The sequence below is a fragment of the Pectinophora gossypiella genome, chromosome 26, assembly GCF_024362695.1.
Source record: "Pectinophora gossypiella chromosome 26, ilPecGoss1.1, whole genome shotgun sequence".
Classification (NCBI taxonomy): domain Eukaryota; kingdom Metazoa; phylum Arthropoda; class Insecta; order Lepidoptera; family Gelechiidae; genus Pectinophora; species Pectinophora gossypiella.
The window spans coordinates 2,528,313-2,545,913 of record NC_065429.1 but is presented as its reverse complement, the minus strand read 5'-3'; the positions used below and the strand labels follow the sequence as shown (position 1 = coordinate 2,545,913).

The 17,601-nt window shown below is 36.0% G+C and overlaps 1 protein-coding gene across 3 annotated transcripts in view; it reads right to left on the bottom strand.

Moving 5' to 3' along the window:
• Window positions 1-6,919: 6,919 nt before the first annotated feature.
• The window catches only part of LOC126378333 (CLIP-associating protein), a 74,382-nt gene continuing 63,700 nt past the window's right edge, over window positions 6,920-17,601 (bottom strand). For all 3 annotated transcript variants that reach the window (XM_050026581.1, XM_050026579.1, XM_050026582.1), the window contains one exon: window positions 6,920-16,856. In XM_050026581.1, the coding sequence (XP_049882538.1) occupies window positions 16,806-16,856 (51 nt within the window). In that variant the 3' untranslated portion in view covers window positions 6,920-16,805. The remainder of the gene's footprint in view (window positions 16,857-17,601) is intronic.

Below are 17,601 nucleotides of genomic sequence, written 5' to 3'. Positions count from 1 at the left end.
GCCCTCCGAAGCACGGATCATCTTACTTCTGGACAATCTGGTGATCAGCTTGCAAATATCCTAACATTCCTGACCAAACTGATTATTGTGACATATCCTCACCAGGATTCGAATCTGGTAACTCCAAATCATGAACCCGACACTCAACTCTGGACCACAGAGGCCGCAAATCTGGGTTATTTCATAAGTATATTGCTGTTATATATTGCTGTTATGTACTATTCTATTGTTGACAGTAATTGCAACATTAAAATACCTTTTAAAAAGGTAAAAAAATAGTTTATTTTATTACTTTTCATTTCTTTAATTTATAATTTGGTTTTGTTAAGATGAGTGTGGTTTAATTAGTTTCACCACACGTAGACTGTAGTAAAAACGCTGATTGTTTTGCCACTTCGCATATAATAATTCACTTTAAGTAATTACAAAATGTTACATAGGTACACGTCCGACATTAAGAGATAGCGATGAATAAAAAAAAAACACGTTCGATAATAGAGAAAACTGTCATTATACTGTTGACAATTGTAACATAAAAATACCTTTAAAAAAAAGGTTACAAAAAAATATTCATTCTTTACTTTTTATTTAAGTATCTTTTTATAACCTTTTTTTACTGTTCAGCCTAGCAGAAATAATTCTCGCTCTCAATTTTACAAATAAAGAAATCTTTTTTTATATTTTTGTAAGCAATTTGTAATCATATTGAGAATACGACATTCTAGCTTTACTTCTTGTCGAATATGCACAAATAAATGAAGCAAAAAACATAAACAATTCATTCTAGTTACAAAATTTGGTTTCGTCACAGCGATTTGCAGATCTTGTACTAGGATAGCAGAAGCTTGTAGGAGTTCGTCATATACAGCCGGGTACAAATGTTTGACGGACCAGCTCTCAGAATAATTACGTCTCTTTTGCACTAAGGCTTAAGCTATCTTCTGTCTCTTTTGTCAAATTAATCTTAAAGTAATGTGGGTAGTTTAAAAGTTTGTGACTTCACATCAACACTTGACAGACCAGCTGTCAGAATTATCCACGTCTCTTTCGCACTAGGCTGTACGCTATCTTTTTGTCCTGCTCACTGGCGTGAGCGCATGGATGTGTGTAGTCCCGCCGCTCCACAATAGATGGCGTTTACATTAATTATAATATACGTTCATAGAGGTCGCTAGTTTCCTTTGTTTCGTCGTTCGCTGCACAAGTCGCCTTCTATTGATGTATGAGGTCCTAGTACTCAAATTATTATTTCGGCGTTTTGTAAGCTAACTTCTTCTCTTGTGTGAGAGAGATGTGAGGAGACCAATGATGGGACCCCATTAACCATGGTGACAGGGTACTATTGAGCCTCTAAAGGCCTTTGACTTACGTAACGGATACATGCTTAAGTAAATAGTAGCCGGGACTGACTTCTTAACGTGCCCTCCGAAGCGCGGATCATCTTATTTGTGGACAATCGGGTGATCAGCCTGCAAATGTCCTAACCAAAATGATTTTTGTGACATGTCCTCACCGGTATTCGAACCTGGTAACTCCAAATCATGAACCCGATACTCAACTCTGGACCACAGAGGCCGCAAATCTGGGTTATTTCATAAGAATATTGCTGTTATATACTATATTCTATTGTTGACAGTAATTGCAACATTAAAATACCTTTTAAAAAGGTAAAAAAATAGATTATTTTATTATTTTTCATCTCTTTAATTTATAATTTGGTTTTGTTAAGATGTGTGTGGTTTAATTAGTTTCACCACACGTAGACTGTAGTAAAAACGCTGATTGTTTTGCCACTTCGCATATATAATTCACTTTAAGTAATTACAAAATGTTACATAGGTACACGTCCGACAATAAGAGACAGCGATGAATAAAAAAATACTTAATTAAAAAGTAAAGAATTAATATTTTTTTAAAGGTATTTTTATGTTACAATTGTCAACAGTATATTACGACAGTTTTCTCTATTATCGAACGTGTTTTTTTATAACATTGAACAATTTACATTCCTATAAAGCAAAGTGGATATCAAACCAGCATTTTATTTAGCTTACTACTTACTGTTCAACCTAGCAGAAATAATTCTCGCTCTCAATTTTACAAATAAAGAAATCTTTTTCTATATTTTTGTAAGCAATTTGTAAGCCTAAAATATTTTTTGAAAGATACACAAACTATTTTGATCAAAACATATTGAGAATATTGAGAAAACGACATTCTAGCTTTTCTTCTTGTCGAAATATGCACACATAAGTGAAGCAAAAAACATAAATAATTCTAGTTAAAAATCTGGTTTCATCACAGCGATTTGCAGATCTTGTACTAGGATAGCAGAAGCTTGTAGGAGTTCGTCATATACAGCCGGGTACAAATGTTTGACGGACCAGCTCTCAGAATAATAACGACTCTTTCTCACTAAGCCTTAAGCTATTTTCTGTCTCTTTTATCAAATTAATCTTAAAGTAATGCGGGTAGTTTAAAAGTTTGTGACTTCACATCAACACTTGACAGACCAGCTGTCAGAATTATCCACGTCTCTTTCGCACTAGGCTGTACGCTATCTCTCTGTCCTGCTCACTGGCGTGAGCGCATGGATGTTTGTAGTTCCACCGCTCCACAATAGATGGCGTTTACATTAATTATAATATACGTTCATAGAGGTCGCTAGTTTCCTTTGTTTCGTCGTTCGCTGCACAAGTCACCTTCTATTGATGTATGAAGTCCTAGTACTCAAATTATTATTTCGGCAATCGACGTCATCAATCCTGGTGTCAGGGTTATTTATTATTGAGCAAGCAAATGTTAATAATTTACGCGGCTCATGTAACTACTACATACTTAGTAAATAGTAGTCGGGACTGACTGCTTAACATGCCCTCCGAAGCACGGATCATCTTACTTCTGGACAATCTGGTGATCAGCTTGCAAATATCCTAACATTCCTGACCAAACTGATTATTGTGACATGTCCTCACCAGGATTCGAATCTGGTAACTCCAAATCATGAACCCGACACTCAACTCTGGACCACAGAGGCCGCAAATCTGAGTTATTTCATAAGTATATTGCTGTTATATATTGCTGTTATGTACTATTCTATTGTTGACAGTAATTGCAACATTAAAATACCTTTTAAAAAGGTAAAAAAATAGTTTATTTTATTACTTTTCATTTCTTTAATTTATAATTTGGTTTTGTTAAGATGAGTGTGGTTTAATTAGTTTCACCACACGTAGACTGTAGTAAAAACGCTGATTGTTTTGCCACTTCGCATATAATAATTCACTTTAAGTAATTACAAAATGTTACATAGGTACACGTCCGACATTAAGAGATAGCGATGAATAAAAAAAAAACACGTTCGATAATAGAGAAAACTGTCATTATACTGTTGACAATTGTAACATAAAAATACCTTTAAAAAAAAGGTTACAAAAAAATATTCATTCTTTACTTTTTATTTAAGTATCTTTTTATAACCTTTTTTTACTGTTCAGCCTAGCAGAAATAATTCTCGCTCTCAATTTTACAAATAAAGAAATCTTTTTCTATATTTTTTCTACTCCTCTACTTTAATCTGGCATTTAAATAACCAAAAAGTCTAATATAAGTACATACATAATTAAACTCTTTGAAAAAGTGTATGCTCTATGGCCTATAAAAGCATTGTTTACAAAGTGTAACTGTACTATAATGTCGCCAAAAAAGCATTGTTGTTGTTTTTTTTTTTTTTTTGACCTGGAAACTGGCACCTTTACTTTGTTTGGTGCCATAGATATACTATAAAAAAAAAGTATACATTTGCCGCCATTTTCCCGCGCGTTGGAAAATAAATTGGAAAATTTTTGTTTCATTTAAAATTACGTCGTCGTAGAAAAAGTATTGTATGCAACGTTGTATAACTAGGTCAAAAAATGCTCGTGGCGTCTCTTATTGCGATGTTCGCCAAGGCTCACATCGCAACTCACGCCACTCGCATTTTTTGACCCTTCTTATACAACTGTTGCATAAAATACTATTTGTAAGCAATTTGTAAGCCTAAAATATTTTTTGAAAGATACACAAACTATTTTGATCAAAACATATTGAGAATATTGAGAAAACGACATTCTAGCTTTTCTTCTTGTCGAATATGCACAAATAAATGAAGCAAAAAACATAAACAATTCTAGTTACAAAATTTGGTTTCGTCACAGCGATTTGCAGATCTTGTACTAGGATAGCAGAAGCTTGTAGGAGTTCGTCATATACAGCCGGGTACAAATGTTTGACGGACCAGCTCTCAGAATAATTACGTCTCTTTTGCACTAAGCCTTAAGCTATCTTCTGTCTCTTTTGTCAAATTAATCTTAAAGTAATACGGGTAGTTGAAAAGTTTGTGACTTCACATCAACACTTGACAGACCAGCTGTCAGAATAATCCACGTCTCTTTCGCACTAGGCTGTACGCTATCTTTTTGTCCTGCTCACTGGCGTGAGCGCATGGATGTGTGTAGTCCCGCCGCTCCACAATAGATGGCGTTTACATTAATTATAATATACGTTCATAGAGGTCGCTAGTTTCCTTTGTTTCGTCGTTCGCTGCACAAGTCGCCTTCTATTGATGTATGAGGTCCTAGTACTCAAATTAATATTTCGGCAACCTCGTTTGGGATATAAGTACGGGGTATTTATTGAGCAACCAAATGTATAATTTACGCGGCTCATGTAACTACTACATACTAAGTAAATAGTAGTCGGGACTGACTGCTTAACATGCCCTCCGAAGCACGGATCATCTTACTTCTGGACAATCTGGTGATCAGCTTGCAAATATCCTAACATTCCTAACCAAACTGATTATTGTGACATGTCCTCACCAGGATTCGAATCTGGTAACTCCAAATCATGAACCCGACACTCAACTCTGGACCACAGAGGCCGCAAGTCTGGGTTATTTCATAAGAATATTGCTGTTATATACTATTCTATTGTTGACAGTAATTGCAACATTAAAATACCTTTTAAAAGGTAAAAAAAATAGTTTATTTTATTACTTTTCATCTCTTTAATTTATAATTTGGTTTTGTTAAGATGAGTGTGGTTTAATTAGTTTCACCACACGTAGATTAGTAAAAAGGCTGATTGTTTTGCCACTTCGCATAATTATATAATTCACTTTAAGTAATTACAAAATGTTACATAGGTACACGTCCGGCATTAAGAGATAGCGATGAATAAAAAAAAAACACGTTCGATAATAGACAAAACTGTCGTTATACTGTTGACAATTATTGTAACATAAAAATACATTTAAAAAAAAGGTTAGAAAAAATATTAATTCTTTATTTTTTAATTAAGTATCTTTTTATAACCTTTTTTTTACTGTTCAACCTTGCAGAAATAATTCTCGCTCTCAATTTTACAAATAAAGAAATATTTTTCTATATTATTGTAAGCAATTTGTAACCCTAAAATATTTTTTGAAACATACTTACTTCTTGTCGAATATACAAATAAGTGAAGCGCAAAAAACATAAACAATTCTAGTTAAAATTTTGCTTTCATCACAGCGATTTGCAGATCTTGTAATAGGATAGCAGAAGCTTGTAGGAGTTTGTCATTATACAGCCGAGTAGAAATGTTTGACGGACCAGCTCTCAGAATAATTACATCTCTTTCTCACTAAGCTTTAAGCTATCTTCTGTCTCTTTTGTCAAATTAATCTTAAAGTAATGCGGGTAGTTTACAAGTTTGTGACTTCACATCAACACTTGACAGACCAGCTATCAGAATTATCCACGTCTCTTTCGCACTAGTCCGTACGCTATCTTTTTGTCCTGCTCACTGGCGTGAGCGCATGGATGTGTGTAGTTCCGCCGCTCCACAATAGATGGCGTTTACATTAATTATAATATACGTTCATAGAGGTCGCTAGTTTCCTTTGTTTCGTCGTTCGCTGCACAAGTCGCCTTCTATTGATGTATGAAGTCCTAGTACTCAAATTATTATTTCGGCGTTTTGTAAGCCAAGTTCTTCTCTTGTCAGGGTAACTAACTATTGAGCCCCTAAAGGCCCTTAACTTACGTAACGGCTACGCTTAAGTAAATAGTAGCCGGGACTGACTTTTTAACGTGCCCTCCGAAGCGCACGTCATCTTATTTGTGGACAATCGGATGATCAGCCTGCAAATGTCTGGGATTCGAACCCAGTAACTCGAAATCATGAACCTAACGCTAATTAGTGAAGCAAAATCAAACAACTCTTAGTTAAAAATCTGGTTTCATCACAGCGATTTCCAGATTTTGTACTAGGATAGCAGAGGTTTGTAGGAGTTCGTCAGATACAACCGGGTACTAATGTTTGATAGACCAGTCAGAATAATCATGTCTCTTTCGCACTGGGATGTAAGCTATCTTCTGTCTCTGCTGTCACATTTATCTTAAAGTATTGCGGGTGGTTTAAAATTTTAAGACTTCACACCAACACTTGACAGACCAGCTGTCAGAACAATGCACGCCTCTTTCGCACTAGGCCATACGCTATCTTTCCGTCCTGCTCACTGGCATGGGTGCATGGCTGTGTGTAGTTCTGCTACTCTATAATAGATGGCGTTTACATTAGTTATAATTTACGTTCATAGATGTCGCTAGTTTCCTTTGTTTCTTCATTCACTGCACAAGTCGCCTTCTATTGGCTGCTAGTACTCTCAAACTGATATTTCAAGAAAATTATAAATGAGGTTGTTAAACTTTTGAGGCCCTAACTACTGAACCGATCATCATGAAATTTTGCATTTGCGTTGTCATGATGTCAATGAAATACTGGGATTGACAGGAGCACATACATTTTCTTAAATGACGGCAATTTTTATTGTTTTTCGTGTGACAGACACTATTAATGTCTAAAAGGGATCACTTGGAAATGAAAACACAGATGGTAAAGGCTTAAAAATCATTTTATTCATAACTATAGTACATTAATATAATTATCAGTATTATTAACCGTTTCAATACAATATTACGTGTATGTTTGACACAGCGGCACAAAAGCTGTTAATTTAAAGATAAATGCAATGGATCCTAACTTGCTTCTTGAATATGTATATGACACTTCAATATAATTATGAAATTATGGAAAAATAAGAAAAAGTAGCAGAAATACATTTCCGTTACAAGAAAAAATACGAAAAACTTGTAATTAGAAGTCAACTTTTATACAAAAAAAATGTCAGAAAAGTAAAAGTGTATTGTCTATGTATAATTTACAGCAGATAATAAATATAATGGACGAGTCCCACACATTTTCAAGAAGCAACATCGTTTTACACGGATTTTTCATTTCATAAGAACATTTTCATATATAATTAGATTTCTATTTCTATGCTATTACAAATGACGAAATCTTTTTTCTATATTTTATAAGCCTAAAATAATTTTCGAAAAATACACAAAGTATTAAAAATATTAAGGCGCCATATTGAAAAAACGACATTCTAGTATTACTTAATTTGTCTATGTACAGACTATACAATGACGCCTGTTGTAACAACTTTTCGACACGATATTTTAAGTCTAATAAATTATTTTATTGTAACAGACGTTTCTTTTTGTATTTTTCGACAATTATTATTCGTTTTTTTTTTACATAATTTCGTAATATATTTATTTAGGAGATTTGTAATTATTTAATATTAGATCCGTAGTATTCTTATGAAATGAATGTTTGTGTAAAACGGAATACAGAATACAAATTTCAATGTATAACATATTTATTAATAAATAAAAGAATAGAGAAATGAAACATTTTCTACAACATTAAATAACAATTCTGTAATATTGGTGAAATATCAATTAGTATTGGAATATTTCACTAATATTCAAAATGAGTTTTAAACATGATCACACTTTTATAAAATATTGTAAAGGTGCATACATACAGACGTTTCGCATAGCTTTTTTTAATTTTAATTATATTATACCAATTTCGTATGAACATTAAGTTTTTTATAGCGAAATCAACAAAGATAATACAAGGTTTTATTTTCCGCTGCGACTTAATTCTAAACGACACTGCCCAATGAAAAAATCAAATCAATTCAAATCTAAATAAAAAAAAAATGTGTTCTGTTACGAAACGATCACGGAATTAGTAAAAATATATGAACAATGAAAAAAAAAAAGGATTTGGCTTCCTGGGTAATATTGCTTTCAAACTCTTTTACATATCGGCGATGAAGTGTAATGAAGTCCTTTCTTAAAAAAATGACATGTAATGTTTTATTTAAATGTTCAATGTTCTTCATGACCCCGATTCCTGCAGACACATCCTAATTTTATTTAACTTATACCCGTCATTTTCTTATCCGCCGAAAAGGAAAGGGACGGATGATTGTCAACAAGTTAATTTTAAAACGAATGAACAACCCGCGCGAACAAAATAGGCATCTCGCTGGTATGCAATCCTTTTGACGTGCTGTATACTTAACCCTGTCGGGTTATGGGCCAATGTAAAATTTTTAGACGGTCGTTTTAGATTTCTGCTTAAAATTGACGTGTATTCCATAAATTTTATGCCTGTCGATTACCCGTCGCTTTCTTTTTCAACGGATAAGAAAATGACGGGTATAACTTAAAATAAAATTAGATGGCGTCTGCAGGAATTAGCACCATTATGTGTTTAAAGCGAATAAATGAATTATTCATTAGTTAGGAGGTCATTACACTTTTTCGTTATCTTTAGATTGATATTGAGTGTCGATCGATTTAGAAGATTTTTTTGTCTGCTTCAGTGGACTTGGTAGGTTTAGATTCACTAGCGGACCCGGTAGATGGCGCTGCGATCGGACAAGACAACATCTCCCGGACTCACTAACATAGAATTGGTTCCGTTCCCTATCCGGTATATTTTATTATTGAAAAGTTTCCTCGTTTTAACGACTGCACAGTAACAATATGAAAAGATAATTATTATTAAAGACTAACTCACGATTTATCACTGGCGCATCGCTAGCCGCGGAAGCCAGAAGAAAAAAAAAAACATAGAATTGGGTAGTTTCTTAGGTCAAAGATGACTAAGACCGATCTAAATCTGACAAAAAGTTTTTTAACTTATTTATGAATTTTAATAAAGAAAACTGTAATAAAAAGCGCGAAATTTTATCACGTTTTTCTATGACGTCACAGGTTGCTTTTTCATACACATTCCATAGTAATTTGATCTTTTGACGTTTATTAAAAAGTAACTGATTTGACTAGTTGGAAACTACCCTATTCATATCAAACGCATTTAGTAGCTAATCTGTGTACACCTTTACACCGCACCTTTATAACGCGAAGTAAACAAAAATGAGATTCACCTGAAAAGAGTTTATACACTGAAATTTGTGAAACTATTTTACAATAATTAACATTAAGGTAAAATAAACATGATAAAAAAAAAAAATTAGTTGCTTACATTAAAGCGTTAGGAAAAAAAATATAGTTATTCCTTACGAATGACTGATGTCCAAAGAGAAAAAAAATACATGTCATTTGTACGAAAAGAATTTATAGTGTGGAAATTACTTTGTTATACATTTTGTACGATATAGCGAAACGGGCCTACGTACATAAACTCACGCCCATAATCATTAAGGGGTGGGCAGAGCCACAAGTAATCAAGGACAACTTGCAGCCACTGTTGATATGAAGTCCTAACGCGGATATGATGGATGCGAAAAGGCCCTGCCTACCCTAATAGGGAGTATAGGGATTATGATATTCGAAAAATGTATGTATGTATTTTATGTCATATATTATTTAACACGCACACGCGGTTTATTTTTTTATTTAGGCACGCTAAGCCGTTGGTCCCGGCTATTAGCCGTAAAAACAACCCGCAGTGGAGCAGCGTGGTGAAGTATGCTCCATACCCCCTCCGGTTGATTGAGGGGAGGTCTGTGCCCAGCAGTGTGACGTATATAGGCTGTTTATGTTTTATGTAATATATTATTTAATAGAAACTGCTGATAGATGAAACGATTGATGAATGTGGAGGAAGCAAGGGAAGTGTGTCAGGATCGAAGCAAATGGGTTTCCATAGTCTCTGCTTACCCCGGTGGGAAATAGGCGTGAAGTTATGTATGTACAGACAAAAGCGAATCAAGACAGATTTGTATATCATAAAAGTAAAGTTGCGAACATAGAGCAACACGGACCTCCGCGGCGAACGTAACTTTAGTTTTATGATTTACTAAATATTTTTATGTACTTTATGACATGTAGTTAATTTTCTTTCTTCTAAAAAATACTTTTGGAAGTGTTTTTCTATAATCTCAACCGTACTAAACACCGTCACAAAAATATTAAACCTACCGCCATTTTGTGAAAATATTTTTTACAATCTTCTTTTTTTTTTCGACAAATTAATAATTATTAGTTATCGAAAACGTGCCTTTTTGGCGAATATATTATTTTTTTGTGGAATATTCAAGTTTCACTGTACTGAATTTGATGAAGCTTTGACTAAGCGATTCTTTCGAGACAAGTATTAAGCGAATGTTGGACACCCGTATTTTTGGTTTCTACGAATATTTATCATTGTGAAATATTATTTATAAATCAAATAGTATTTTTAAATAGACCCTTCCGAAATGGCGATAAACTTGCCGCCTATTACATGGGATTTAAACATAGCCGAGTGGGTGTACTATACACTTCTGCCTACCCCTTTAGGGATGCAGGCGTGAAGCTATGCTATGCTGTCAAATTGGGGAGGAAAAAAAATCTTGTATTAACATTATTCGTATGATAAATCGATCTGTAGGATATCCAACAAAGCCAAAGTCACATTTACTATCATACAAAAAAGAAAAATACAATATAATACATACAATACCTCACAAACACGCGTAAACTGCGCCTCCCATACCGTACGACGTAGCCAATATCGACTGACGTCAACCCATAGATTTTCACACAACAACATTATTTTTACAACTTCCTATTTATACATTAATTTGGTTGAGTGGGAAGTTATGTTCATATAAAAGTTATTGGATAACCGTTTTCAAGTTGCTTCGCATATCTTAAAGCACTCAGAGATATTATTCTAGCTAGCCGTGGTAACCCGGTTGGAAAAATACAAAAATTTTTGATTAGTTTACGGCCACCGAAAGGAGACTGGTCATTTCGGCCCCAGGCCCGGCGCGAAACAAACTTATCTCATAATGTTCGTAAAATTAGGTAAATTAAATCAAAAAAATCCGCATCGCTGAAATAAATGGCGAACATACTAAATTTGCCTAATTTTTTTGTTAAGGCGCAACATTTAGTTCGTTCGCCAAATATTTCAGCGATACGGACTTTTTAGATTTACTTTACCTAATTTTACGAAAATTATCAGATAAGTCTCATTCGCGCCGGGCCTGGGTTAATTTTGTATGGGCCGTGACCAGTCTCCTTCACCTATTTAAATCCTTTAAGAATGTTGTTTACGGCCACCCGGTATGAGTTTTATGTGGCCGCTATCTAAACCGATAAAGATAGTTTGCGGCCACGGTGAAATTTTTGGTTGATTTTGGCGCTCCCTGCCCCCTATTTCGGCGCCCGGTGCGGTGGCACACCTCGCACTGCCCTAGGGTCGTTACTACTGAGGCCGAGTGGAGTGGAAAAGTACTATAAGAACATTTCAACCCACACAACCAAACGCTCTAAGTCAATGCTCCAAGCTTTACAAGTTAGAACGTAACGAAACGCAACTCAACAGTAAAGGCACGATCTATCATGACACAGAACACAGAATATTTGACAGTTAAATTTTGATACAAATTAAAATGACTTGTAAATATTCTTGGTAGGTGCCAAAAATGTCTCCTACTGGAATATCAACCAATTTTATGCAGAAAACGATAAATTATGTAGTCTATGGTCATAGAGAAAGCACTTGTAATGAATTTAAAAACAATTTATAACTTTTTTACGATATGGAGGAAGCAAGAGAATTCCATAGTCTCTGCTTACCTCGGGGAATAAGCGAAAGTTTAATTATGTATGTAAGTACATTAAACTTTTGTTTTATGACCAAATTAACTTTTATTTTATGATCAATACAATACAATACAATACAAATACACTTTATTGCACCAAAATAAAAAGAAATAATTACAAAAAGTCTCTTAACTAAGTACATGATCGTTGCAATTAAATGTTAAAGTGCAATTTATTTGTCTTGTAACTTCTCTATAACCATAGACTAAATGAAAAAATAAACAAACTTAATTTTCCATCAACATTTTTCGATCATATATTTTTTTTAATTTCTGTGTCTGTTAGTTGGAATGCATTTTCGAGTCATTTCTCTTCATTTTGACAAAACATTAACATTTACAAGTTGCAGACGCTATGCGATGGTTTTGACATAGTTATAAATTAATACCAAACGTGCTGACCACGACAAAGCACAGCTTTTGCTAATTATTAACGGAAAATATATATATTTTTTTTAATCAGGGTCTAATGGAAAGCTCTGTGAGGCGTGGGTACTAATTTAGTTCACCACGTGATGATTGTACCTCTGACTACCCCAATTGGAATACAGTCTTGACCTTCTGTTATGCGTCCAGCTATGATCAAACCCATCACCATACACCGACCACTTTGTACAAACATCGAACTGTGCCACTTACAACATCGATAACACATCTGTTATAACAAAATTGATTGAGTTTTAAGCGAAAATTCATTGACGAATTTGAAGTAGGATTTGTTCCATAAGCAGATGTATAATAGGGTAAAACAAAGATAAATTATAAAATGCTAATCTTCTTTAAATATGAAAATCAACTGCTGTTTGTTTGTCTCAGTAAAACTCGAGAACCAATCTAATGCGGATAATAACTGCCTATTTCTCCCATCAGGGCGGTTAATATGGCCACATCGAAGCAATTCATCTAAGAAAGCAATATTGCTATTTGACAGTTGTTTGCACTGCGCACTTACTTTTAAATTGCGCAAATGTCAAATTGCAATATTTCTTTCTTAGATGAATTGCGTCAATGAGGCCATTTTAACCCCGCAGGTGTCGCTCATGTTCCCCATACTATTTGAGTAAACAAACATATTGTTTTGGTTACATTTTTACATTATAACCCTTTGCGCAGCGTTCAACTGCAAAATCATAGTGGATTATATAAAAAGACGGATTATAACGTTATGAAATCGCTGTAAAATAATCAAACTTATGGTTCTGATTTAACACATATATTAAATTCGTCAATGAATTTCCGCTCACTCCTATACAATTTGAAACTCGTGTCAAACATCCATAGCCTTTTAAATATTAAAAAAATAATTCAAAAACACTTAACAGCAGAAACAAAACCTACCAATTTTAGTAATATTTCTACTCTTAAAATAGCAACACTGCTATCGCTCTCGCGCTGTCATTGGCTGAGTGACATTAATGTTGCCATTTGACAGAAATAAAATTGCAATTGGTAGTTTTATGAGCTTTACATATTTAGAAAAATCTAAGACTTAAAGCGGAATTTCGTACAAACATACAATTTGTTCATCGCACACCAATCTACCGTTATATACAGCCATCGGCGTCTCGTTTGAGCCACGTATTTTTTACTATGGCAACGTGAACCTATGGAAATCTAAAGTATGAAAAATTTATTCTAACTGTTGCTACACAAGGCGATTGGGTCTCATGGAGGCTTCTTGCGTTTGCTTTTAATTCGGGTATTATTGTTGGTACCTCGATCACCAAACTAGAAGTTACTATAAAACCTTAACACAGTTCAACATTTATGCTCCATACAATATAGCTCGATTAAAATAACAGACATTATATCTCGGCTTTTTAGCACATAGTAATAGCTCTGTTCGGAGAACAAATAATGACTTTCTGTCCAAATATTGTAATACAATTAAAAAGTTAGTTCGTGCGAACGCTCATAGATGGCGCCACGTGTATTTTAAAACGCATACGATTTTGTTAGGTTAAGTTGTGGCACCCAATAAATGTCGCCTCGCGGACGTCGAGAAGACAACTGGATCGATAAATGTCTATACTTTCCGGGATTTTGGAGTTTTATTCATATCCTGGGCTAGGGGACCCGTACGGTCACGAGCATTAATATGTATGCACTTTGGTACCATGTCACATTAACTTTTTTGACAAATTGAACTGTGAGTCTCACCAAATGTCGAATATGTTAGTGCGACAGAGTCCTAAAGTGGGTATATTATATTGCTCATGACTGTACGCACTCGTACACTTACAGTCATGAGCAATATCATGTACACATTTTACAACCCTGTCGCACTAATATATTTGACATTTGTCAAAAAAGTGACATGGTTTCAAAGTGTATACATATTAGTACTCGTGACCGTCCATCGTAATGTTAAGGGTTCGACTCTCAGCTCGGGATTTAAACCACTTGAATTCATATTTAGATGACAGATAATTGATATCACGTGGTTGTAGTAGGCTGAGCTGTAGGCCATCTACGGGGTCCACAGGTGGCGGATAGTGGAACGGCCATCAGATATAATGGTTAGCTGCGAATATAAAAATAAGCAGTCCCCGACCAAACAGCGACAGGATTAGCAGAACGTAGTGGGTAGCTCACTGGGACGGGCTAACCTATAAAATGCTACTTAGGTTCTATGACGATCTTGTGACGTAGCGAGTAGGCGCCGCTACTTCAAAAGGTTACCCCTGATGCCGGGCAGCAGCGGTATCAGTACTGGTTGGAGGCCGAGGAAGTGGATTCTGGTAGGGCTCTAGCTAGAACATCACCGATTGAGAAATTGGTCGGTGTACTGCGGAAAGGAAGGCGATTGGGGCAACCACCGTTCTACACGCCCTATCTATGGAGTAATGAAAATGGAGGCGATTACTCCACCGACAAGAGTGCAGCTCTTAAATAAAGAGAGTGAGGTTACCAGGACTTGTGCGGTTGATGGCAGGTCCGCCCCTTATTACGAGGGATTTAAACATAGCTGGCGAGGATTGGGTATGTATAACTGTATACCAAACACCTCTGCCAACAGGCGTAATGTTATGTCATTCTAATTAAGCTATATTCAACGAAGCATACTATCCAATTTAATGCTCCATACCTCATGGTTGGTTGACGAGGCCTGTGCCCAGCAGTGGGACGTATACAGGGTGTTAGTGACATCGTAACGAAAACTTTGAGGGATGATTGACATTATGATTCTGAGTTGATATCAAGCGGAATTTTCCGTCGCAAAAGTATGGAACTGTAAATTATAAAAAAAACACAAAAAAATTCTTGAATATTCAGACTGAAAATTCCACTTGATATCAACTCAGAATCATGGTCTGAATCATCCCCTCAGTATTCGTTACGATGTCACTAACACCCTGTATTGTATAGTTTGTCATGTTATATTATCTAAGCCTCAGCGAGACTGACTCAATTCGATTATCAACACTACCTTACCTATCCTTATCTAATCTATGACGCGCGCGATCCTTTCCCGAGATTTTGGCAAACAAACAAAAAAACAGTCAAAGTCATTTATTTCTGTGAAAAATTTAATATTTTCCTTGTGATTTTGTTCTGATTTTTAAGTAAACCTTAGATGACAAGGGCAAACTTTCTGCTAGTAGCTCCTTAGTAATGTATGAAACATCAAGCCTACACCATAAACATTTTTTTTATGTTTTCCCCGAAGCGCAAGGCAAAGGCAACTATGCCCGTACAGCCATGTCTTATGTTCTTTATATACATAAATACGGTCAAATGCGTTGGACAACATACAAAGGCCGAGCTATGCCAGTGTTAAATATAGCTGGCTAGGAGTGGGTGTGTATACTATGCACCTCTTCCCACCCCTCAGGAGATACAGGCGTGGTGCTGTGTTATGTCTGTATTTGTATCATTTTATTTGATTATTTTTTTTAAAGAAAATATTAAATTCAGCACGTACCGCAATCCGTAAATAAATAATAAATTAAAATCAAATCATCCTTATACAAATAAGAATTAAGATCCATAATATATCGTCGATTCCAATGGTATTCTATCGGCATATTGTTGACTTTTTTGTTTATTATTAGGTAACCGATTTTTATTCAAATTATTTTTATTAATATTTCTTTTTATTTTATTTCTGTGTATTATAACATAACCTAAAAACCATGTTTTAATAACTTTCCCCATTGTAAGAAATCCACATTCGCGAATGCGTTTCGGAGGTATGTGACCTAACCTGTATTGGATTGGTTATCCTTTCGCGGGTTAGAATGTCAGACAGGTAGTCGCTTCTGTAAAAAATCGGACCTGTCACATCTTTAGGTTACGTACGATAACGCTAGAGAGATGAAGTGAGGTTTCTCACAGTGCGATACGACATCGCATCGGTCTGCAATTCTGGAGTAACATTGCAATGGTAACCATGGTAACCACCCGTGACCTTGGCGCGTCGAGCCTGTCGGACAGGTAGGTGCAATAACCGTTTATATTGAAAGTTTCGTCGTCAACGAACCGCGTCGTACTGTGAGGAAAGTCACTTAGGTGCCAGTCAATTTGTTATTTTAATTGGTAAAGGAAATGTTTATTTTCATTCTGCATCCAATACTAGACAAATACTGTATAGTTTATATACCAATTTCGTTATAAATACAATGTTAGGTTTCCCGTGCGAAGTGTTATACATATACCGTTTGGGTGGCGAAGGAGGTAAAATAAACTTTCCGTGGCGGCAATAGGCGATAGAATACCAGCGGCCGGCGCCGGCGCCCGGGCCCGCCTAGCCTGTGGTCTGCGTGGCGCGGCTGGCGGTGCGCGCGCGGCGCCGCCGCTACGAGGGCGGCGCGCGCGCACACTCCTCGCGCTGCTTGCTCACGTACACCTGCGGGAGGGGGCGTCACTACTCCACATCACACATACTATATACAACTCTCCGCTCCCCACTGAGCTAGGTTTACCTCACCCCCCTCGGGCTTACTTTAGTCTCCAATTGTATAGGCGTCTCGTACGATAACGTTAATGTGTAGTGTCTGTGTAAAACTAAATGTTTTGTATGAAGTGTTCAGGGTTGCCAGCGGGGAGGGAGTTACTTAAAATTTGTCTTCTTTTCTCGTGTGGGTGAATAACTAACACTAACACTAACACCCTCTGTGTGGGCGTTGCACTGTACAAACTTCGCTAGCACTTTCTAGGCCTACATTAAGTGAGCGCCATCTGTTGATTATCTTCGTAACTAGCTGGTCAACTAGTTGGGTCCACAAACGTTCTAGGCTTGCATTAAATGCGCGCCATCTAGTAGCTATATCTACAAGTTATGTGACGGCCTCCGTGGGCCAGTGGTTGAGCGTTATGCGCACGATCCGGAGATCCTAGGTTAGAGTCCCGATAGGGAAAAATCACTTTGTGATACCTAATTCGATTAGGACATAACAGGCTGATCACCTGATTGCCCAAAAGTAAGATGATCCGTGCTTTGGAAGCCACGATAAGCCGTTGGTCCCAGTTACTACTTACTGATGTAAGTACGTAGTCGTTACATGAGTGATGTCAGGGGCCTTTGGCGGCTCAATAATAACCGTGACAGCAGGGTTGATAGGATTGGTAATCCACCTCACAACCCACACCAT